The sequence below is a fragment of the Panulirus ornatus genome, chromosome 55 (assembly GCF_036320965.1).
Source record: "Panulirus ornatus isolate Po-2019 chromosome 55, ASM3632096v1, whole genome shotgun sequence".
In the NCBI taxonomy this organism is placed as follows: Eukaryota; Metazoa; Arthropoda; class Malacostraca; order Decapoda; family Palinuridae; genus Panulirus; species Panulirus ornatus.
This window is the reverse complement of record NC_092278.1, coordinates 23,217,568-23,243,042: the sequence shown is the minus strand read 5'-3', so window position 1 is coordinate 23,243,042 and position 25,475 is coordinate 23,217,568. Positions and strand designations below refer to the sequence as shown.

Below are 25,475 nucleotides of genomic sequence, written 5' to 3'. Positions count from 1 at the left end.
GCACGACCGTACGACGCCCTGAGCACGACCGTACGACGCCCTCAGCACGACCGTACGACGCCCTGAGCACGACCTTTCAGCACAAAGGTACGGCCCGTGATGATAATGGCATGACCGTCGTGCACGACAGTACGACCTTTGTGCACGACAGTACGACCTTTGGATACGACAGTACGACCTTTGTGCACGACAGTACGACCTTTGTGCACGACAGTACGACCTTTGGATACGACAGTACGACCTTTGTGCACGACAGTACGGCTCTCAGGTACGGTGTCCTGGCCATTGTGATCAGGAAAAGGCATTAGGGCAGTGCCAAACTATAGTAATGCAAACTGTAGGACATTGTCAAGATCTAGGACAGTGCCAAATCTCAGGACAGTGCCAGTATTCAAGACTGGCAAACTGTGTGGCAGTGTCAGTCTTTCTGACAGTGCCCATCCGTAGAACGGTGCCAAAACCCGAGGACAGTGCCAAGCTGTAGGGCTGAGCCAAGCGTGAGGACATTACCCAGGTCCTGGAACAGTGCCAGACAGTACGACACTGCCATCATGAAGAACTTGCGGTCGTTCATCCGTGGACGATCGTTAAGCACCGTTCACTGACAGCCAAATTGTCCTATCAGTTTGCTTGTTAGATTCGACTGTATATTCAACTGTTGCCAGGGAAGTGTCTCCTCCACCACACTCACAAGTCATGATACTTCATTAAGAACTTCCCGTGGTTAGGTCACTTGAGGGGGGAGGCGTCTAGTGTCTTCCGAGGCCTTCTTGATCATTGGTCGAGTTTACATGACGTCACTGGGGAGGGGTTGGGGGGGGGGTGTATATACGACTGTTGACCCGTCATTGTTAGGAAGGTTTGTTTACTGGCTTGCGGGAAGAAACACACATAGTTTATGTAGCAGTTGTTGGAAGGGGAAGTTCGTTGTCATATACACGTCAAAACCTCCGATCATGGGAAGGATTGGAGGGATTTGCCGATCATGGGAAGGATTGGAGGGATTTGCCGATCATGAGGAGGATTGGAGGGATTTGCCGATCATGGGAAGGATTGGAGGGATTTGCCGATCATGGGAAGGATTGGAGGGATTTGCCGATCATGGGGAGGATTGGAGGGATTTGCCGATCATGGGAAGGATTGGAGGGATTTGCCGATCATGGGGAGGATTGGAGGGATTTGCCGATCATGGGGAGGATTGGAGGGATTTGCCGATCATGGGGAGGATTGGAGGGATTTGCCGATCATGGGGAGGATTGGAGGGATTTGCCGATCATGGGGAGGATTGGAGGGATTTGCCGATCATGGGGAGGATTGGAGGGATTTGCCGATCATGGGGAGGATTGGAGGGATTTGCCGATCATGGGGAGGATTGGAGGGATTTGCCGATCATGGGAAGGATTGGAGGGATTTGCCGATCATGGGGAGGATTGGAGGGATTTGCCGATCATGGGGAGGATTGGAGGGATTTGCCGATCATGGGGAGGATTGGAGGGATTTGCCGATCATGGGGAGGATTGGAGGGATTTGCCGATCATGGGGAGGATTGGAGGGATTTGCCGATCATGGGAAGGATTGGAGGGATTTGCCGATCATGGGGAGGATTGGAGGGATTTGCCGATCATGGGGAGGATTGGAGGGATTTGCCGATCATGGGGAGGATTGGAGGGATTTGCCGATCATGGGGAGGATTGGAGGGATTTGCCGATCATGGGAAGGATTGGAGGGATTTGCCGATCATGGGGAGGATTGGAGGGATTTGCCGATCATGGGAAGGATTGGAGGGATTTGCCGATCATGGGGAGGATTGGAGGGATTTGCCGATCATGGGGAGGATTGGAGGGATTTGCCGATCATGGGGAGGATTGGAGGGATTTGCCGATCATGGGGAGGATTGGAGGGATTTGCCGATCATGGGGAGGATTGGAGGGATTTGCCGATCATGGGGAGGATTGGAGGGATTTGCCGATCATGGGGAGGATTGGAGGGATTTGCCGATCATGGGAAGGATTGGAGGGATTTGCCGATCATGGGGAGGATTGGAGGGATTTGCCGATCATGGGGAGGATTGGAGGGATTTGCCGATCATGGGGAGGATTGGAGGGATTTGCCGATCATGGGGAGGATTGGAGGGATTTGCCGATCATGGGGAGGATTGGAGGGATTTGCCGATCATGGGAAGGATTGGAGGGATTTGCCGATCATGGGGAGGATTGGAGGGATTTGCCGATCATGGGAAGGATTGGAGGGATTTGCCGATCATGGGGAGGATTGGAGGGATTTGCCGATCATGGGGAGGATTGGAGGGATTTGCCGATCATGGGGAGGATTAACAAGGAGATCAGATAGGACCATCCCATCCCCCCCTCCTATGGTCTGGACCGGGGGGGGGGCACACGACCTCCTGGTCCACAAAGCCTCTCTCTCTCTCTCTCTCTCTCTCAGATCTTCGGATGTTGTATTAAAATTGACTAAGGGTCTCTGGTAGGGATCGGATGGAGGGAGGGGGGGAGCCCGAAGACCTCAATATTGTTTTGGCTCTGGTGTTTCCCCGACGGTGAGGTGTTTTCCATGTCTCTGGGTCTGGCATAAAGCTTTTGAATTTTGAATTTGAAATGGAAGGGAAGGGGGGCGGGGGTGATTCTAGATGCAGTTCAAGAATGATTGGGTTGGATTGAATTAAAGGGGATACCTGTATGAGATAATCAGCCACACGACTCTTACTAGAGTATAGAAGGAGTTTGTAGATGAGAAGGTAACACACTGCAGGGTTGTCTAGGGTCAGATTGACTTGACTACACACGTTCCGTTGTGCTAGAACAGAGCTGGGTGGAAGGGAAAGATACCAGTATCTAAGATAGATAGACTGAAGATGATAGGCGTATCTGAGATAGAAATCATGACCGTAATTAGATTCGAGTGTAATTGTATATGATTAATGACTGTAGCGAGGCATGTGCTCTAGAGCCTCCTGGATGCTGGGTGCATCGTATACGTTTATTAACTTAGTAATTCACTTATATAACTTCCTTCACATACACACACACACACACACACACACACACACACACACACACACACACACACACACACGGGGATTCTGTGGTGTGAAGGTAAGCGTCGTTGACCATGGTTCACGAACGGGCCCGTTCGCGTTCATATCTTGGGAGAGGCAGTCAACCCACACCCGACCCAGGTGTTCATCCTCCTCTCGGGGCTGGTCGATAAATGGGAACCTGTTTGAGGCTGGAGAGAGAGAGAGAGAGAGAGAGAGAGAGAGAGAGAGAGAGAGAGAGAGAGAGAGAGAGAGAGAGAGAGAGAGAGAGATTTTTAAATTCCCAGGTTTTCCAACTCCACCAAAAAGGTTTCCACTCACGTTACCCTAAGAACCTCCCCTCGTCAGTCCTGCTTGACCGGCCTTGCGTCATCGTTGAGAGAGCTCGGGGTGCGTGTCGTAAGTCCGCTCAGCTCAGCAAGGTCCCTTATACGTCACCTAACAGAGCTCTTCGCTCGAGTGAGCTCAACACGGTACGTGTCCAGCGGTCGGTGCTTACAGACACGGCCTCCCTCCCTCACCCAACCCCTCCCTCCTCTCCTCCTCCTCCCTCGTGTGTGGCTTTGAGCTTAACCTGCTGGCAATGGTGAGGGCACACGTCATCACTGCACAATCACGTGACTTGCATCACCGAGACTTAAGAAGGCTCCAACGTGAATAGTTCTATATGTTCGAGACTCAGAAACGTATGATGAAATCTTGAAAGTGAGTTTATACTGCAGAAACCCAAGGGTTAGTGTGAGGCTATACCACAAGGCATGTTGTACTTCAGCAGTGTGTTCATCGGCGTCTGTTTCGTAGTCAAGGTTTAGTATATCAAGGTAATTACAATCTCTTGTGTATGTGGGTGGGTTGGGCCATTCTTTCGTCTGTTTCCTTGCGCTACCTCGCTAACGAGGGAGACAGCGACAAAGCAAAAATGATAATATATATATATATATATATATATATATATATATATATATATATATATATATATATATATATATATATATATATTGAATGTTAAGGGTAGTGGAGAAACTTGGTCGGTTATTGTTCTGTATGATGTGGGCGGCGATAGCAACTTTTGTATACATTCTTGGTGGAAATGTTTTCGCGACAGTTCTACGAACATGTCGCGTTGCTCATCAGGCTTCATCCTTGCATTCTGGAAATGATAATTGAGTGGGAACATACTTTTATGGAAATACTCACGGCTTATAGTATATTACTAAGACATTATAGGTTTCTAGAATACGTTTGACATATTTTACCAGTAGCAGAGTTTGCTAATAGAATGACTTTCCGCTTATCAAGCATAGCTCAGCGGGAAATTCCAACTCCCGTTAACAACATATACAACAAGGAAATGGTTGATTTGTAGGGATATCACCCTCAAAGTACCGTGATTGGCGCCATTTCGTCTGTATCGAGAATGTTTTGGGCTTGCAGACCGATCCAGCTATAAAGGGTTTTATCGGAGCGAAATCGTATGAAAACTTTCTTAAAAGAAATGCAATATGCTTTTCATACGTATTTACGTTTCATATTTTGCGAAAAATACGCTACTACATCGGAAGTAAAATACATAACCAACTTTCATTCTCGTCCTTACGACAGTGTTGCATAAGGAGCAAAATCTTTCCTCTGAGCTCTGTTTTCTTGGTTTGTTTATTCAATTAACTCCTCGTTATGAGCTCAGTAGTCTATTAGAATATGAGATTATTGCACAAAGTTCATCAAAATATTGCAGTAAAAATCGTATTAGACTAATGTCAGGTCGTAATTGTATCGAACTTGGCTCGCCACTGTGTTGTGTGTCGTCTGCGCAGTTCAGGTTCCAATAATGCACATGTCATTCCTTCCCCAAAGAGCTGTCAGATGAAACTCGTCCTTTTGCGCCACGCTGCTTATCTGTTTAAACACAAAAATACTAAAATCAACATGTCCATAATTTAGTAATGAGGGCAAGCTTTGATAAGGAGGTAATCTGGTTTTATTTTGTAATATTATCGATGGTATAGGTGCGTGACGTCAGGAGAGAGCGGGAGTGGTGTTTAGGAGCGCGCGCACATCCGTCAGTGAGCGCGAGTCAGCTGATACAGGCGGACGGGTGTATTCCAGTCCCAACGTCTGGCCTATCAAAATGGGATTATAAGGGAGTTATGAGCATAAGGAGTGTGCACGCGTATTTATGGAGTACATATGATAGTAGTGGCTGGATTTTATAATCCAACATGAAGAAGTTCACGCTCAAGCATGTTTTCGAAGGATTGCGATCTACTGTTCAGCAGCCCACGGCCAAGCCTGAACAAGTGTCAGTGGTAGAAACGCTGCACCAAGATAATTTCCAGGTTGCTAAGGTAAGTGGCGGACTTCGTACGTGGAGGAGAGGGTCCGAGCACACGGGGGGGATGAGGGCTACACGAGGGGAAATGAGGACCTGTTTGGGTAGCAGGTTTGACCATCATGTACAGGGTAACCCTAAGCGTACTGGCAGATCCTCCCCCTTGACATATGTACACACGCACACACATGATATGGGAACACGCCAACACAGCCATATCCTACACCATCATGCCAACCTTAATGTCCCATGGACTAACTACATGGAAAATATGAAGCTTATTGCAGAAGGAAGGACTAGTTGCAGAAGCCGCTACAAGGTAATTTCACCTTATCTATATGTAGACAAAATGACATCCATGTTCTTTCAGTGTTTACCAGACAGTAGTTGATTGCATATATGTTTGATTCTAAGAATATTTCTCCCCTAGCTGACTGTGAGATCACAGGCGGTGTTGGAAATGTGTACGTGGATGCTGAAACTGTGGAAAGTGTACCAGCAGCAGGCTACTAATTGCAAGCAGCTGGCCCAGTCAGAGTAGTCAGACGGGATGGAAACCTGTTAATTTACCTGTTAGCCTAGTGATAGATCTAGTTGACTGTTATTAAGATATGTTCTACTTGTGTGATAATCTCCTAATTCATATATTTTTTTTTCCAGTTAGATAAACACGTACCTAATGTGTTTACTGGTACTCACAACGTATTCTCTGACCTCGTCATTCTAAAATTGTTTAGGAAAACTGACTTTTACTGTTTCCTTTGTCTTCTCTTCCACCGAATTTCACCGGTGGCGACGCCTTGCGCGTTGTCACAACGGGTAGGTTTGCACAGTCAAGGTGTTTGTGAAGAATATCGCGAAGAAATGTTGCAGGAAACGCGCTCTCACTACTATGTGGTGTTCACATCTCTGTCAGTGGCCAGACGGTGTTTGCTGCAGGCAACAGTACGGCTCAACCTTAGGTGGAGACCGAGCTTCCAGCAAGCATCAGTTGAACCTACTTGAGGTGGAGACTGCTTGCTGCAGGCAGCAGTACGGCTAACCAAAGGTCGAGACTGTGGTTGTTCGAGCAGGTGGCGGTAGAGCGGACGACCTACTTGTGGGAGGCAGAAATATAGATAACCTAAGATGGAGATTGTGCTTGCAGTAGATGAAGCTAACCCGAAGAGGATACTGCTTGCGGCAGGCAGCTGTACAGCTAAACCTGGGTGGGACGGAGCTTGTGGTTAGCTGTCTTTCAGCTAACTTTGCGTGGGATGGTGCTTCCGGCAAGCAGCAGTATAGGTAATCTGAACTTGGGATGTCGCTTTTGGCAGGCATCAGTACAGCTAATTTGGGAAGGGAAGTGTGCTTGCGGCAAGCAGAGTCAGCTGACTTGGTAAGAGAAAGGTGCTTGCGTCAGGCTCTGTGCAGCTAACTTGGGGGTGGGACGATGTGGGGTCAGGCAGCACAACTTGCCTGTGGTGGCAGGCATCCGCCAGAAGTGTGGCGATGGTTGCGGCATACACCAGTACATGTTGGTGCGGGACAGTGCTTGCGGTAGATTAACCTGTGGTGAGGACAGTGCTTACAGGGGGCATGATTTGAGCCTGAAGTGGGTCTGTGTTTGCGGCAAGCACAAGCTCAGCGTGGAGTGGGACGTTCCTCTTATCAGGCAAGGGTGAGGACGGTGCTTTTGGTAGACATCAGTTTGGCCTACAGTTAGGACAGTGCTTACGGCAGGCATCAGTTCAGCTAGAGCTTGGGAGTGTGCTCGAAGCAGGCTAGACTAGGGTGAACTGGTGCTTGCGGCGTGGGCTAACCAGGGGCGAGGGTGGTGCTTGCGGCATGGGCTAACCTGGTGTGAAGGTGGTGCTTGCGGCGCTGGCAAAGCTGGGGTGAGGGTAGTGCTTGCGGCGCAGGCTAACCTGGGGTGAAGGTGGTGCTTGCGGCGCTGGCAAAGCTGGGGTGAGGGTAGTGCTTGCGGCGCAGGCTAACCTGGGGTGAGGCTGGTGCTTGCGGCGCAGGCTAACCTGCGGTGAGGGTAGTGCTTGCGGCGCAGGCTAACCTGGGGTGAGGGTAGTGCTTGCGGCGCAGGCTAACCTGGGGTGAGGGTAGTGCTTGCGGCGCAGGCTAACCTGGGGCGTGGGTAGTGCTTGCGGCGCAGGCTAACCTGCGGTGAGGGTAGTGCTTGCGGCGCAGGCTAACCTGGGGCGAGGGTAGTGCTTGCGGCGCAGGCTAACCTGGTGTGAAGGTAGTGCTTGCGGCGCAGGCTAACCTGGGGTGAGGCTGGTGCTTGCGGCGCAGGCTAACCTGCGGTGAGGGTAGTGCTTGCGGCGCAGGCTAACCTGGGGTGAGGGTAGTGCTTGCGGCGCAGGCTAACCTGGGGCGAGGGTAGTGCTTGCGGCGCAGGCTAACCTGGTGTGAAGGTAGTGCTTGCGGCGCAGGCTAACCTGGGGTGAGGGTAGTGCTTGCGGCGCAGGCTAACCTGGGGCGAGGGTAGTGATTGAGGCAGGCGGTGGTGGTGGTGGGGCACGTGAACCACCACCTCCTCCTCCCCACCAACACCACCTCCTCCTCCCCACCAACACCACCTCCCCACCAACACCTCCTCCCCACCAACACCTCCTCCTCCTCCGGGGCTTATAATTACCCCGACACAGTGGGTGCTGCTCCTGCGGCACCCACTGCTGCCATAACGACTCGCCTCGCCTCGCCGCCTGCAGTTGCTGCGCCAAAATTCTCGCCGCCTCGCCTTCCACACTTACGTCGATAAATCTCCAATTATATATATATATATATATATATATATATATATATATATATATATATATATATATATATATATAATTTTTATTAGTTTATATGTTGCCTGACTTCACAGCTTGTCCTACGCAGCACAATGTTGGTACACTTAATTTCTTTCTTCCATAGGTATTACTTTGTGCTGTTGCTCCCGAGTGTTGGTGGCCTGTGTGCCCCCCACTCGCCATTAGGTAGAACAGGTCATACTGGGGGGGGAGCTGCGGCGTGTCTCATTCTATTAGTGTGTGGCCGCCTGAAAGCTGACGGGCAGCTGTGATGTCTGTTTCTTCCCCTACACGGATAGGTTTTGGGAGTCTTGTCTCCCTAATACCTTTTCCCCAACAACTATGACTTGCTGGACTGAGATTTTTCTCTTGAGATTTTTAGAATGTTTTTCTTTTCAGATTTCTCCCTTTCATTAACCTTGTTCACAATTCAGTTAAGTTAATATGTAGACAGTTATTATAGTTATAACGAATGTGAAAGTTATACAGCACACAAAGCTATTTGGATTTCAAAAAAAAAAAAAATGGAGAATCTCTTGGATTTCCCTTCAACAGCCTTAATTAGTATCTCAAGAAGATGAGTTTAATATTTAAATGTAGACTGTACAATACGAGCCTTACCGCACGGTAGGAGTTTATGGCTAGCCCAATTCGGTTTCAGGTTATGGTCAGGGATTGCTGGCATATATATATGACTGTTCAGGTGGTAATTAAGCAAGCACCATCAGGCATGGTTGGTGCCTGTATACGTGCAGTAGTGCAACGGTCGATGCAGAAAGTGGATATGTTGTTGAGTATTTATAATTGGTAGTTCATCCCTGATATTCACCGAAGGGCCTGGTATTTAGTGGGTGGAGAAGGTCCTATTGATAACTTGAAGAACATCAGGTGTTCACGATTTTTCTATTGATGATAATGACACCATTGGCGGTTGATGGACTGAAAGGCCTAAATAAACAGCCAATCAATGCGGCGAAGATTTGAAAGGTAATTTGCCACGATTATGTACGGTACCCAATCTTCCTCGTCTTGGACAACCCCACATCCATCTCAAACCAGACACACGAAAGGAAATTTCTGTCGTAACTCAACACCCAGTAGCGATCGTGTGCTGCTGCTTACCTGGTCAGAACGTTTAACGGTCGTTGTGGTAGGATGAGGCTCGGCTTTGAGGATGGGTAATCCAGTGCGTACACTCCAGCCAAGAATATTGCCTCATCTTTGTTTACACGAGTGAATAATGCCATGCACGTAAACACCACTATCAAGTATTTGATGAAGTTGTCGCCAGTTATACGAGTAATTCAGTGGGGCAGGATGGTACTGATGATCCTATACCACGACTCCTGCTGGGTAGCGAGTGACCCGCGGGAAGGTCAAATTTGAACTACGTCACCTGAGCCCAAGTATCATACGTTTGGCATGGTGTCCCCGGCTTGACAACTGTCCAACATGTCGCACCGGAATGCGTGCAGCCAGAACATATCTGTGGATGTAGTATACAACTGGCATACTTGCCGTTGTTCAGTAATAGTTTATGATTTAGTTTATACTTTGTTACTGTCAAAAGTTTCGCTGCAAAGAGAGAGAGAGAGAGAGAGAGAGAGAGAGAGAGAGAGAGAGAGAGAGAGAGAGAGAGAGAGAGAGAGAGAGAAATCCTATGCTTTCCGATACAGCATGACCATCTAAAGGTACTAAATGAGCCACACGCACGAAAAGATGAAAAAAAAAAAAATCATGAAAGGGAAGCCATAAACTCAGAAGCTCATGGCTAGCGGTGTATATGATTCATGACGTCATGAATGCATGAACGGGCAAATTTTTGGAAACGTTATAAGGATCAGGCATCATGTCACCTGTTATTGACACCAGTAAATATTTCTACTGCAGAATATATATGACCCGATATTAGCTTGATGAAAACGTACAGTGGCGGACTCCCTGAGTGTTCGTACCATCTACTGTAGATATACTTTCTTACCACTCGGCTCATCTACTTGCTTCACTTACACGTCGTCAACATTCGTAGTTAGAGAATTTAACCCATGACAGATCTGCCTTCAACTAATCATTTACTACAACGATTATCTCACTCAACCACCAGTTACATACAATTGCACAAGTCTCTCTGATGATATCACTGCACATTATGCCAAACTTTAACATACGGAACTGGCAGCAGTCTTACTGTGGTACCCCTACCCACATACATGTATACATTTGTACGAGATCGAACTGAAGAAAATTTCACATTGACCTTTTAAAATCCCTGATCAACTCCTTGTCAACCTCGACATCTACCCGACACATCTATTATCAACCTAAAAATTGAGCCACAGATAATACTTATCATTGTGACATGTTTACAAATGACTAACTCGGCCTTGGTGTTAACACGCTTCGCTCAGTGCTTATGTCTGGTGCCATGTGAATTTATGTGTCACCACCAACCCATGATTCTCTCTCTCTCTCTCTCTCTCTCTCTCTCTCTCTCTCTCTCTCTCTCTCTCTGTAATATGGATATGCTTGGATCATATTTATGGTGGAGGGTGCTCTGGGTATGGTAGGCCCAAGGTAGAGGGTCTGTTCAAGACGATAGTAACCATCTTCGTATGGGGTATGGCAGGACTATGGTTATGGTGTTGCAACGTGCAGTATGGTAGCTGTATGGTAAGTATCGTTACCTGGTATGGTAGCTGTAGTGTTATGGTAAGTATCGTTACCTAGTATGGTGGCTGTGCCTCGCGGACCGACACGGTTACCAAGTATTCCATTTCGGAAGGGAGTTACTGCGCGTTGCCTTGGCGGGGGGAGAAAAAAGATAAAATGTGACTCTCAGAAAAGAAGAAATCTTGATTGTTTTTCCGACATGATGTGATGACGACCCGAGTGGATAATCTAGGTTTGACTATTGCAAGACTTGTGAAGGGATTAGCGAGGCGATGGGATGAATGGAGAAATATGACTAGTTGGAAGTTCAGGTACGATGACTTCGCCATTCGTTGACCAGAGTCTAGTCCATGAGACGCTTTTTTTTCATTCATAATACCATAACCCCATGGCACTACGGTCCAGACCAGTGGTTAAAACCCCATGGTCTGTCATGTGTTGCCCCGGGCGGTGAGGGGGAGGGTAGGGTGCTCCATGCCATATCCCCAACCTTCATTATTGATGGTAAAAATGGAATCGTGCGTGCCAGGCATCATTCTGTTGACACAACAGAAGCAAGCCCAGCGTACCCGCCAGCTGAGGATGAGCCTGTGCTGTGTACCGTTACTCCCTGTTGTCCCGTTGTTGGTCCGCTAGTGTCAAGATCCGGTCTGGCGAGGATGAGTTTCTGCTGGCGTGCTTGGCATGACTACTCAAACTGCTTGTTTTCAGTCGTTATTGTACACTTTTATTATTGATGGTCTCTCCTGGGTGCTATTTCTGCTGTCAGTCTTTGATTACGTTAGAAGCGGAAGAAACCGTAATTTGTTTGTGATTAAGTCAATTATTTTATTCTGGAAGGTCAGATAAGTTGCTGTTCTTATGTTTTTCATACGGTAGGGATTCTGGTCTGCTGATCCTCGCACGTCGCAAAGCACTTGGATCCAACTGCTCACACCAGCCCGGCTCAGCTGAGGTGGGGCGCCGACATACTTGTGTTGCTCTGGGGCGGAGTAAGTGATCCAACATGTGCAACCTTAGCTTGAGTGTCTGGTAACCACAGCTACCATCTTGAGGGGATGGATGATGTCGCGTTGGCACCGGAAACTCTGCTTCTATGGGGCCTTGACCTTCAAAAGGTCGAAGTTCAGGGGTATAGAACGGGACCTTGTGAGACGAAGCCCGTCGCTCTCGTTTGTTTATGTGGTTGCAACAAACACGTGACTTCATGATGCATAAACACCACTGGGAAAAAGGAAACACAAAGATCCCGTGCGCTTTCGTGTAGTACCACATCTTCAGAGGGCAAGTTCCAGCATGACTGGTGGGGTTACTGTGTGGCTTATCCTCTGAAGATGTGCTAATACACGAAAGCGCTCAGGGTTCTTGTCTTTCATTAGTGGTGTTTCTGCATATATATATATATATATATATATATATATATATATATATATATATATATATATATATGTATATATATATATATATATATATATATATATATATATATATATATATATATATATATATATATATATATATACAAAGGGGATCGAGTGATGTTGAGAGAGAGAGAGAGAGAGAGAGAGAGAGAGAGAGAGAGAGAGAGAGAGAGAGAGAGAGAGAGGTGTCACGTCACATGACTGTAGCTTGTTGGTACCTTCTCCACCCCAAGGTGTTGGGTGGGCCCACACTCGTCACATATAATGTGATTATTGGATTTTCGAAGATTTACATAATTACGTAACACAATTTCAGATGATTTTTGGTCTGTACGGAGTAGGAGGATGAGGGGCGGTGAGTGGAATGCTTGGCTCTTTTGAGGGAAATACCCTCTACAGAATACCTTGACTTAATGCTTCCAGGATCCTTCTGGGCAGCATTGTAGTGCTGCTTCTAGATCCTTCTGAGCTGCATTGCGGTCTGCTTCTAGATCCTTCTGAGCAGCATTGTGGTGTTGCTTCTAGATCCTTCTGAGCAGCATTGTGGTGTTGCTTCTAGATCCATCTCGGCAGCATTGTGGTGCTGCTTCTAGATCCTTCTGAGCAGCATTGTGGTGTTGCTTCTAGATCCTTCTGAGCAGCATTGTGGTGCTGCTTCTAGATCCTTCTCGGCAGCATTGTGGTGCTGCTTCTAGATCCTTCTGAGCAGCATTGTGGTGTTGCTTCTAGATCCTTCTGAGCAGCATTGTGGTGTTGCTTCTAGATCCATCTCGGCAGCATTGTGGTGTTGCTTCTAGATCCTTCTGAGCAGCATTGCGGTGCTGCTTCTAGATCCATCTGGGCAGCATTGTGGTGCTGCTTCTAGATCCTTCTGAGCAGCATTGCGGTGCTGCTTCTAGATCCTTCTGAGCAGCATTGCGGTGTGTTGCTTCTAGATCTATCCGGGCAGCATTGCGGCAGTGCATGTAGAATCTTCTGAGCAGCATTGCGGTAGTGCATCTAGATCCTTCTGTGCAGCATTACGATGGTGCATCTAGAACGCTCTGAGCAGCATTGCGGTGGTGCGCTTAGAGCCCTCTTTACGGCATTCAAATGATGCAACAAGAACCTTTCCGTCACTGTAGTGTTGACTAGAACCATCTTTATAGTATTAAAGTGATCCATCTAGAGTAACATTGAGAATATGGAGAGAGCGTGTTACTTGCAACATTAAGACGATGACACGCATCTAGAATCTTTATGGCACTGAAGAATGTTCTAGAGACGACGCTGGTGTCTGGACGTAAATTCCCGGGAGGTCAGGTATTACCCCTCTTTCTCATCCAAAGGTATTTACGTTCCCAGTGGTAAATGCATTGCATCTGATATATGCACTATATCATCTTCCATCGCTCGCATACCCTCCCGGAGCTAGTGAGGCGAGGATGTGGTGTGGCGTTGGTGGTGTGGTGGTGGTGTGGTGGTGGTGGTGGTGGTGTGGTGGTGGTGTGGTGGTGGTGGTGGTGGTGTGGTGGTGGTGGTGGTGGTGTGGTGGTGGTGTGGTGGTGGTGGTGGTGTGGTGGTGGTGTGGTGGTTCAACCTGGTCTGTGAACATGACCTAAGATGGTTGTTCACTGTATCAGTCTTTTGTCGCCTCTCTCGCCAGTGGTTGTGGATGGTCCAGCACAACAGCATGGGTCGGTGAATGGGTATGATTCCTCGACCGTATAAAATAGTTTCGTAAGTCATTGATAATAAAATTTGACACGTTTTATCAGCCGTGGGTTTGACCGCTTCCAGTGTGTGTGTGTGTGTGTATTGCGGCGTGGGGTCTGGTTTATTATGCAATGTAAATATGTGGTGGTATGATTTGAGATAGTCACTGAACCAGCTCAGGTGGCCATGGAAGCGGTAGCACATTGCCAAACAAGATAAACAGTCGGCAGTTGTGTTATCTTGAACGATGGTCATTATTTACGTTACCAGGATATTGCTCTGGGGAAATGTTTATACAATGTACGGTTCGCTAATGACGCATGACGTCCCATGTTGACGAAGTTTCGCCAGAGCGTCAGAAAACGGATAAGGGGTGATAGAGTTAGAAACAATGTCGTTCAAAGTGTTTATGATGACGGTGATGATAGGGTGTTGAGATGCAAGGCTGCTGCTGGGTAAGGTTAACTACAGTTATGGTGATCCGGTCTTTTTTGCTCCGCCAGAAACTGCACAACCAAACCAGTCCGAGCCTTTACCTGACCATGTCTGTGTAGTGGCGCACACGGGTGTACAATGACCATAATGAAACACCTTTGAACAACGAGATCAGGATCATTGACGTAACAGCGAACACTCCCATTTTCTGACCTCCCGCTGCACTCAGACAACGGATGAAACACCACCAGGCCAGGAAGTGGAGTAAGTTGTGTGTGGTTGTGCAGAGTAGGCCAGCTCTCACGACCTGTAGGCTGATGATAACTGAGAGGGAATGCCACCACGTGAAGCCTGGGTTGTAGTCACAACATGAAGCCTGAGTTGTAGTCATAACGTCAGTTGGTTGAAACTCAAATGCTCATGTACATTATAGATTCCTGCCTCCCTCTATCCTTGTTAGTGTATATATATATATATATATATATATATATATATATATATATATATATATATATATATATACAATACATATTTGTATGCTTTACCCGTGGTGATGTAGATGATACATTACGGATGTTTACAGTGTTGGATAATTAACCTTCCGTCGACCCAAAGGTTAATAGTTCAGTCCAATGTCAACAACAAGTACCCATGATATTTTACATCAGTTGCGCCGAGATAAAATGGCAGACATTGATAGCTTTTTTGAGGTTGGTCGTCCAAATAATAAATGCGGCAGTAGTCAGAGCCATCGTGGATGGAGGGAGGGTGCCCGCTAGTCCAGTCGTTTCAGAAAGGAGGTGGAACCATCCGACCGAACCGGGGTCCTCACTGGCCTCCGTCTTGGTACACCTCATGACGTGGTCTTCCGTCAACCCTCTGTGCTCACTCATCTCCCTCACTCATCTCCCTCATCTCCTCACTCATGGTCCAGGCCGTCACTCCCCCCCAAGATCTTAAGGGTATTATCTGGTTCCTCTTGTGGAGTGGCCGGGGGGGGGGAGCGGGGGCTCGAGTCTTTGTTATCCTCACTCGCCACTATCAGCAGGGAACCCTCGGCTTCAAGGTTTTAAAACACCGTGGAACCACTGGGTAAATTGTGTCCTCCTTCCTCGTAGTTCACCGGTAAAACCGACATGGCGGACAATGAAGTTGTACCAGTGACATGATTATATTTTTTCCTTTCAGGAAATATTCTGATGAATATCAAACAACGCGTCCAATTAAGGTTCTTTATCAGGCACAGGTTTGATTGTATCATGTTCTCTGATTGCGAAAGCACTTCTGGGGAACTTTCCTCCGCCTCTCAAGCAGGAGGAGGAAGAAGTCTGGCATGTGCGATGCCATGAGACTCACCCGCTGGAGGTTATGATGGCCAACCACGGGTGTGGGGTGGGGCGGTTATTATGGCCAACAACTGGTATAGGTGGAGGTTATTATGGCCAACAACTGGTATAGGTGGAGGTTATTATGGCCAACAACTGGTATAGGTGGAGGTTATTATGGCCAACAACTGGTATAGGTGGCGGTTATTATGGCCAACAACTGGTATAGGTGGAGGTTATTATGGCCAACAACTGGTATAGGTGGAGGTTATTATGGCCAACAACTGGTATAGGTGGAGGTTATTATGGCCAACAACTGGTATAGGTGGAGGTTATTATGGCCAACAACTGGTATAGGTGGAGGTTATTATGGCCAACAACTGGTATAGGTGAAGGTTATTATGGCCAACAACTGGTATAGGTGGCGGTTATTATGGCCAACAACTGGTATAGGTGAAGGTTATTATGGCCAACAACTGGTATAGGTGGAGGTTATTATGGCCAACAACTGGTATAGGTGGAGGTTATTATGGCCAACAACTGGTATAGGTGGAGGTTATTATGGCCAACAACTGGTATAGGTGGAGGTTATTATGGCCAACAACTGGTATAGGTGGAGGTTATTATGGCCAACAACTGGTATAGGTGAAGGTTATTATGGCCAACAACTGGTATAGGTGGCGGTTATTATGGCCAACAACTGGTATAGGTGAAGGTTATTATGGCCAACAACTGGTATAGGTGGAGGTTATTATGGCCAACAACTGGTATAGGTGGAGGTTATTATGGCCAACAACTGGTATAGGTGGAGGTTATTATGGCCAACAACTGGTATAGGTGGAGGTTATTATGGCCAACAACTGGTATAGGTGGAGGTTATTATGGCCAACAACTGGTATAGGTGGAGGTTATTATGGCCAACAACTGGTATAGGTGGAGGTTATTATGGCCAACAACTGGTATAGGTGGAGGTTATTATGGCCAACAACTGGTGGCGGTTGTTATGAAAGGGGGGGAGGTGGGTTGTGACTGTTATGTTGCAGGAGGGAATATGATCCGGAGGGAAGTTGTTGACAGTGGACACCTGGGGGGGTGGGGTGGGGGAGGAAGTGTTGTTAATTGTTCACTGAAAAATTCAGACGATGCTCAGGGAGGGCGTGGCGATGGTGTGCGTACACTGGAACCTCGCGACGTACAGTAGACTGATGTAGACATGTAGAGACTCTGTAGCCTGATACACAGGTGGGGAGAGCAGGCATGTAGACATGAAGGAGCCAGATGTAGACTGTAGACAAAGACTCAGACGTGTAGACTATGGAGTAGCCAGACATGTAGACACATCGTTAACCAGTCAGGCATGTACACAGTAAACTGATGTATACCTGTAGACGTACATTAGCCAGACATAGACATGTAGACATAGGGGAAGCCTAGTTCAGTGAGTCAGTATAATATTCATCTCCCGCTGCCACCATCTGTAGTGCCAGCTTATCTCTTGGTAAAGCTGGCTGCAGCTTGAGCTGTAGAGACTGATAGAGGGGTAGACAATTACGAGTTGAGAATGGCAGTTTATAACTGGCAGTTTATAACTGTTGAAACATTTTGCTCACGGCGAGGTCATCAGTTGGCCATATACAGGAGGAAGACATTTACCTCGAAGACTTGTAGAGGTCAAAGGTCATAGGGCCAAGATGGCAGCACTGACTGTAATTACAGTTTTATTTTTGTTTTGTTGATAAGTGCATGTCTTTCAAGCCTCAGCGAAACAGCGTTATATTTGGACGAGTGAGCGTTTATTATTATTATTATTATTATTATTATTATTATTATGTTTAAATGGTTGGTACAGTTGTACTCCGGTATGGTACGTGTACCGTCGGCCCAGCAGTGGGGGAACAGTGGTGCACCACGCGCGCTCTTCTCTAAAAGTGAAAAAAGGGTCGCCCTCATTTGCATGGGCTGAAGCGACCCCCTAACGACCCAGCTGGAAGAAATTCAAGGTTAAAGTTAGGATGAAAGAGTGTTTAGTCTCTGGCTCCCGTGTCCTTTGTCCTCCCTTGTCCCTCCCTGCTAAGTTTGTAAGAACAAGAGACATTTATAGCAAGTGGAGGGTTATAGATGAGTCTGTGCTGGAGGGAAGAAAATGGGTTGTGATGTCTGGAAGGAAGGAATGGGTTGTGGAGTGGCGGGGGAGGTGGGGGATGGGATTCATGTGCCCGAGTTCGATTGCAAGTTCTGGAACGTAGTTTACATTTGACCTTGCTCTCAAGACCGGTGTGACCTGGGTTATGACCTACACGCAAGACCATGGGTGCCGCTCAAGTGACCTCGCTCATGAGTTGGATACTGGATGATAGATGGCGTTCGTATGATCCAGTTCATAATTCACATACATGATCACAGATGGCGTTGGTGTGGGTGAGTTGTTTTCTGGAATGTTACTAACGCGTGTATATAAACATTCCTATGATGGATGTTTCAGGAATGTTACTGACATGTGTATATAAACATTCCTGTGATGATGGGATTGGTGTGTCTTTATATCAGGGTTGTTTGTGGATTTCTATGGCATTGGTTAACACGATGTTTATGTTGGCCAAGTCATGGAGAGATGTGGTTGCAGGGGCTTGTCTCCAACCCCGGTAGAGTGAATGTATGTCTATTCTTTTGTTCATTATTTCGTTGTTGCGATTAGCCAATCATAGGCTGAGGCCTTGAAGTTCTTAGTGTGGGATTGCTTGATTACTAATGGTTATAATATAATTCCCTAGGGGGCCTCCTGCACCACCTCCCGATTAGTCTGAAGACCATTGATTATATTGGTAAGTGTAGTTCAAGGGTTCTCTCTGGTAATATAAGAGACTTCCTACTCTAGTGGCAATTATTGACGGCCAACCTCACCCGGCCGTAACTTGTATAATGACATGTATGTTTGAAATATTCTGGTGAGGTTTTAATGCTGAGTTATGTGCTCAGAATTGCGAATAGTGTATTGATATCACAAGATTTATACGCTTTATATATATATATATATATATATATATATATATATATATATACTTTTCTATACATGCTCGTAATTTTCCGCGAGAGCGAAGTAGCGTCAAGAACAGATAAGAGAGCCTTGGAGGGAGAATTCCTCACTTGGCTCCTTGCTCTGTTCCTCCCTTTGGAAAGTAATACAGGAAGGGAGGATTCCCAGCCTTCCCCCGCCCCACTTACGCCGGGCGTACGTTCGAAGTGTTCTTTCCTCCTTGATCCACAGTGAAATTAAAGTCGAAAAGATTATTTGATTTGACGCGCCGGCTTGACAGGCTAATGTCATCGGGCTGTCAATACGTTGACAGGTAGTCAGTATGTTATACATATATTGCCCCCGGCCGTAAGGGGGGGGGGGGGGGACGGCCCTTTTGAGCCCGGGGGGGGGGGGGGAATTTGACAGTGGGTCATGTGGATCGTGTCATGTTGACCCACTTGCTTCTTGTGTTCCACCGGAAATTGACAACCTTACCTGCAGTGGTGGTCTCTCTCTCTCTCTCTCTCTCTCTCTCTCCTTCCCAGCTCGGGCTGTGTCGACCCTGGTTGTTTGGTAGCCTCGGCCCGCGAGCCCCGCGCGTAGCCACCACCGCAGCCTGGCAGGCTCAGTCAACACTTGTACTCCCAGAGCCTTGGATAACCGTGGGTCATCCCGGATATGGTCGGTGGAAATGCTCTCTCGTGTGGTTGTGTGCAACGGACGATGTTTGGCGGTAATGTTTTCCAGTCTTGCACGACGCCACGGAATGGCTCTGGGGTGCAGGCTATGTGTGGGGGGGGGGACGGTGCCTCCCTGTGGTGTGGAGTGGTACCCCCCCCCCCCCTGACCAGGCAGGTACCATTACCTAGGGCCTGGGTAACCCGTGGTACGTACCTGTCTGTGGCTGGTGACCTGACCGTACCATAGGGTCGTGCTCGAGGCTCGTACCGTCGTGCTCCGTGGGTTGGTTTATATCGTGCAGGTGACGCTACGACATCAGGGCAGTAATGGGTGATTCGAGTGTAGGATGGGGTTAGAAAACGTGGGGTTAGAGGTCAGCTGTTAGGTCAAACGTACTTTTTTATGTATTTACGTTTGACATGAATATTCACGCTCATCTAGTTTGGTATATATATATATATATATATATATATATATATATATATATATATATATATATATGATATTGGCGTCAACAATGCGGAAATGTCAAGAAATATGAGATGTGGCAACTGTGCCCATCTGTACCTGGGGTTGCCATAGAGAATATTTTCTGACTGACTAATCGGATATTTTTATTTCTATGTGTGCCAACTTGGCAACCCTCGGGAGGCTTTCCCTGAGGGCAGCCAGGGTAATTAATCACTATCATTAGCATTGTCGGTGTAATTAGATTATAATTTACTGTGTTTTATCGCGAGTGAAACAATGTGGAGCAATTCAGCATTTTCCAATATTATTTTGGCAGTGTTGTCATTGTCTTTATTCGATCAATATTTTTTTTTATCACTATTTCGTCTGTGCTGCCTGTGTGGCCAACACGTTATCATGACTTTATTGAATTCTCACTCATCAGAAAATGTATCATGAGGTACACCTTTACTTTACTGTTGGAAGAGAGTGTGGTTCTCTGGCTCAGCCAATTCAGTGACTGATTTAGGTAGATAGAATGCGATATGTTCAGAGCGACGTAACGTTGTTAACTGATAATTTGGTTAGCCACAGATATTCTGTTCTCAGTTATCTGTTTGAGTATTTGTACATAGATGAAATTTAGTGTAAACCCATGCGCATTAGTGTTCCTGTAAACCTGGTACGTGTATTTTGGTAGAGTACATGCGCTAGTTTACGTAAACCGCACTGAGTGGTTGTTAGTTGATAGGACGTGTGTGATAAGATCACTGGTTTACCGAGCACGTCTTCAGTCACGATGTATACCATCGTAATGACTTGAGTGTAAACCTGATGGATGGTAGAGACGTAGAGCATTTAGGTTGTAGGTAAACCCCAGGGGTTGTCACCTGTTGTTACTAGGGTCGAGTGTGTGAGGTGTGTGAGTGAGTGAGTGAGTGGGTTGGCATCATGAAGTTGGAATGAGGATGGCGGGGATTTTCTACCCTCATCTCCGACCACTCCAGTAAGGTCGAAGTTATTTCCTCCCAGCCACCTGCCTTATTTCCCGTACCCCCCCCCCCCCCCCCGTCCCCTCCACTTCGGTTAGCAATGGCTGCGGTACGAGCCAACGCGTCAGTGGCTGTCGGGTACCATTCCCTCGGCCCAGGTAGGTGTTGGCTTTCCTCTGTGCCTCACCGACACGTGGTTGCTGTTGCCCCTCATCACCGTCTCACACCTGACAACACGTACCTCACCTGACTCGTTCTTCGTATGTCAAAAGATTCTTCCAGCGGTGAGCGCCACGCGCAAGCCCCGCCTCCTCCTGGCGTAACCTCGTCATAGCCTCTCTTAGGTTGGAAGGTAAGTAGGAATGTAAGTAGGTAGGTATGTAGGAAGGTAAGTAGGAAGGTAAGTAGGTAGGTAAGTAGGAAGGTAAGTAAAGAGATAAGTAGGTAAGAAGGTAAGTAGGTAGAGATAAGTAGGTAGGTAGGTAAGTAGGTAGGAAGGTAAGTAGGTAGGGAGGTAAGTAGGTAGGTTGGAAGGTAGGTATGTAGGTAGGAAGGTAAGTAGGTAGGTATGTAGGTAGGAAGGTAAGTAGGTAGGTAAGTAAGTAGGTAGGGAGGTAAGTAGGTAGGTTGGAAGGTAGGTATGTAGGTAGGAAGGTAAGTAGGTAGGTATGTAGGTAGGAAGGTAAGTAGGTAGGTAAGTAAGTAGGTAGGGAGGTAAGTAGGTAGGTGCTGGGGTTTCGTGCGTCCTAGGGGTGCCCTTCACCTGGCCTGGATTAGGTGAGAGTGGGTGGCAGCCTGTAGTGCGGGGTGGGGAGAGGCGCTCTCACCCTACTTAACATTATTGCACAGGGGAGAGCAAAGGCAGGTAGGGAGAGTCAGGGAGTGGAAAGAGGGAGGAAGGGAGAGGAGAGAGCGGGGAAGTGAGAGGAGACAGGGAGGAAGTGGGAGAAGGGAGAGAGATTGTAAAGAGAGGGAATGACTGAGTTGAGGGAGAGGGTAGGGGAGGAAGGGAAGGGGGAGTGAAGGAGGTAGGGGAGGAATGGAAGGGGGAGTGAAGGAGGGTAGGGGAGGAAGGGAAGGGGGAGTGAAGGAGGTAGGGGAGGAATGGAAGGGGGAGTGAAGGAGGGTAGGGGAGGAAGGGAAGGGGGAGTGAAGGAGGTAGGGGAGGAATGGAAGGGGGAGTGAAGGAGGTAGGGAGGAAGGGAAGGGGGAGTGAAGGAAGTTGTGTGTGGGTGATGGGGAGCGAGGGACCCCCGGATATTGGCAAGTCATATTGGAGACTTTCATTCTAGATCGACAGAGGGAAATTATGTTAAGGTTTCCCTGGGGGGGGGGGGACTGTTCTCCATTCCCTACCCCAGGGTGGCTGGGGGAGGCGTGGGAGTGGTTCCCCAGCTTTCACCCCCCAGAGTGGATGGGGGAGACGTGGGAAAGGTTCCCCAGCTTCCATCCCCCCAGAGTGGCTGGGGGAGACGTGAGAGTGGTTCCCCAGTTTCCTCCCCCAGAGTGTTTCAGGGAGGCGTAGGAGCGGTTCCCCAGTTTCAACCCCCCCCAGAGTGTCTGGGGGAGACGTGTTAGTATAGTACACTGTGGTACACTTCCTGTACGTAACCCGTATTATGTTTGCGTCTCATTACCTCTCACTGTGTACAGTAGCTAACTACCCAACCACACCGTCCTCTTGAGCAAACAGCCCTAACGATGGTTGGCTCGTTAGCGAGGTCATTACCCTAAGGAAGTGGCTCCAGGTGTACCTGGCGGTGGTTTCCAGTAGTCGTCAGAGTAAACTAAGTTTACCGTGTTAAGAGCTAAGGGTGAGTTTACACTGAAGGATAGTCTGTGTACGAGAGTAGAATATATATATTATCTGGGAAGGATTTGTATAACTAAGTAAATGTTTACTGGAAGGATGGTTTACCTTGATGGGTTTACCTTGGTCAAAACAATAAGATAGAGTACAGAAGTGGGATGTCGGTATATCTAGCCTGGGAATGAACTTTAGTATACGTAGAGATGGAAGTTTACGACAAGGCGAAATATGGAGTGAGAGGTAAGTTTACCCCAACCATGGGATCTGTAGCTTGTATAGGTAAAACTCAGGTGTGTGTGTGTGTGTGTGTGTGTGTGTGTGTGTGTGTGTGTATGTTTGCAAACCATCGTTAGGAAAAGGAAACACACTAATCCTGAGCGCTTTCGTGTATTACCACATCTTCAGGGGTTAAGTTACAGAGTAACCTCGCCCCACACACACACACACACACACACACACACACACACACACACACACACACACACACATCGAAAAATCTTTTTTCAATTTCTTTCTTTCTTTCTTTCTTTCTTTGTGAGTTCATTTCACTTGGTGTAGCAGCCGTCGGGGGAGCTTGTGATGTGCCAAGAATGTAATTTCCTGATGTGTGAAGCTTTGACAGGAGACCCGAGTGTGGAAGCTGGGTCAGAGGTCACAGGTCAAGGCGAAGCCGTGTTTGAGACTTGTACAGCAGTGTGTGTGTGTGTGTGTGTGTGTGTGTGTGTGTGTGTGTGTGTGTGTGTGTGTGTGTAGCCCTGCGGGTTGTTCACGTTATCTTCGTCATCAGTTGTTCCCTCCACCGTGTTCATGGTTGACGTCCTCCTCTCTCCGCTTTAAGCCTCTTTATTCTCTCTCTCTCTCTCTCTCTCTCTCTCTCTCTCTCTCTCTCTCTCTCTCTCTCTCTCTGTTATTATCGTCTGTTATCTCTTTTCTCTGTCTTTTTGTTATGACCTCGGCCTCTTCGTTTTCTGTTGACACCAATATATATATATATATATATATATATATATATATATATATATATATATATATATATATATATATATATATCTTTTCGCTTGGTTACAATTTGCCGTGGTTCAGATGAAATCGCCAATGTTCTATGAATTTGAATTGTTAAGCATGACTTCCTGTGTACCCAAGTCTCCTAGTGTACTAGTATACCCAAGTCTCCCAGTATACTGGTATACCCAAGTCTTCCAGTATACTGGTATACCCAAGTCTCCCAGTATACCGGTATACCCAAGTCTTCCAGTATACTGGTATACCCAAGTCTCCCAGTATACCGGTATACCCAAGTCTCCCAGTATACTGGTATACCCAAGTCTCCCAGTATACCGGTATACCCAAGTCTCCCAGTATACCGGTATACCCAAGTCTCCCAGTATACCGGTATACCCAAGTCTCCCAGTATACTGGTATACCCAAGTCTCCCAGTATACCGGTATACCCAAGTCTTCCAGTATACCGGTATACCCCAAGTCTCCTAGTATACTGGTATACCTAAGTTTTGGTGTGCAGGTTTGTCTCACAATGTATAGATATATTCCAAGTGGGTCTCCTTCTTCCAATACAGTATTGTGTTGTTTCACTGGGGGGCGCCTGCTCTCGCCAATACATATTTTATTATTGAGCGCCTCCCCAAGGGGCAGTAAATATAAACTAATGTAAATATATATTTTTGCAAGCGTGTTGAGACGGTCGGAGAACGTGTGTGTGTGTGTGTGTGTGTGTGTGTGGTAGGAATATTTACTTCACTGATATTTTTTCTGGGTATTTTGGATTATATTTTTTATATGAACTTTGTTACAGTGATTTAACAGGAAGAGTTTCATTACCCTCCATCTCGTGTGTGTTGTTACACGTGGACAGCTGTTGTATGGTGTGGTGGGTCGTGTGTGTGTGTGTGTGTGGGTCATGGTTTGTGTTGGTGGGTGTCTGGCCTCACGACCTGTCATCATGTGCCAGGGTTCATCATGGCCTTGAACCCTCAAGTTACGAGTCACCAGTCGAGACATGTTCAACACCTTTTCTTCTCCAGGTGTTGAAGATGATCGCAGTGCCACACACACACACACACACACACGCACACACACACATGCGCGCTCACACATGTATGGTACTCAATGTTTCTGGTGATCCCCTGATACTTTAAATGATTTTTATAATTTTTTTTTGTCATAAAGATAAGTTATCGGTTCACAGTGTTTGGTTCATTTGGTCTACACAGGATTCCCTCACGACAGAGGCGTATTCCACAACCCACACATACATCAGCATCATAGTCCAGCTCCTCCCTCGGTCGGGTTCTTACAGGAAGATAAACACACAGACTGACACAGACAGACAGACATGAGGTTAGGAATAACAATAGACGTAGAGTGAAGCTGTTGTACAGCTGGGTGGAGGTGCCTGACGAACATCCAATTTTGCTTTACTGAACCATGCCACATTACTACATGTTGCCCAGGGTCATTATTACGAGGTATTGCCAATTACTCAAGAATACCATATGTATTTTGTTACTAAGAATTTACCTGTACATTGGAAGGTGGTGACATCTGAAGATGATGGGATTACATTAAGACGTGGATCTTATACATAGAGTCAGAACGTGTGGTATGGTCTGGGAATGCATAGAGGATTACATGCATGGGAGGGGGGAAGGCAGGAGTGGTTGTAAGGGGATTACTTTTATATGAAGTAGGGGTTGGAAGAACAGGGGATTACCACCTTCGTGAGCTGCCCACGTATGTAAGCTGGAGGGGGATTTATTTTTACTCGCTGGTGTAGTGGTGATGGTATTA

General features: G+C 47.2%; 1 protein-coding gene across 4 annotated transcripts in view; it reads left to right on the top strand.

The window, feature by feature from the left end:
* The first annotated feature begins 5,117 nt into the window (after positions 1 to 5,117).
* Positions 5,118 to 25,475, top strand: part of Tomosyn (syntaxin-binding protein tomosyn) — a 488,765-nt gene continuing 468,407 nt past the window's right edge. For 3 of the 4 annotated variants that reach the window (XM_071693113.1, XM_071693111.1, XM_071693110.1), the window contains exon 1: positions 5,120 to 5,400. In XM_071693113.1, the coding sequence (XP_071549214.1) occupies positions 5,275 to 5,400 (126 nt within the window). In that variant the 5' untranslated portion in view covers positions 5,120 to 5,274. Of the gene's footprint in view, positions 5,401 to 25,475 lie in introns of all 4 variants that reach the window. The other variant, XM_071693112.1, reaches the window with a different exon arrangement.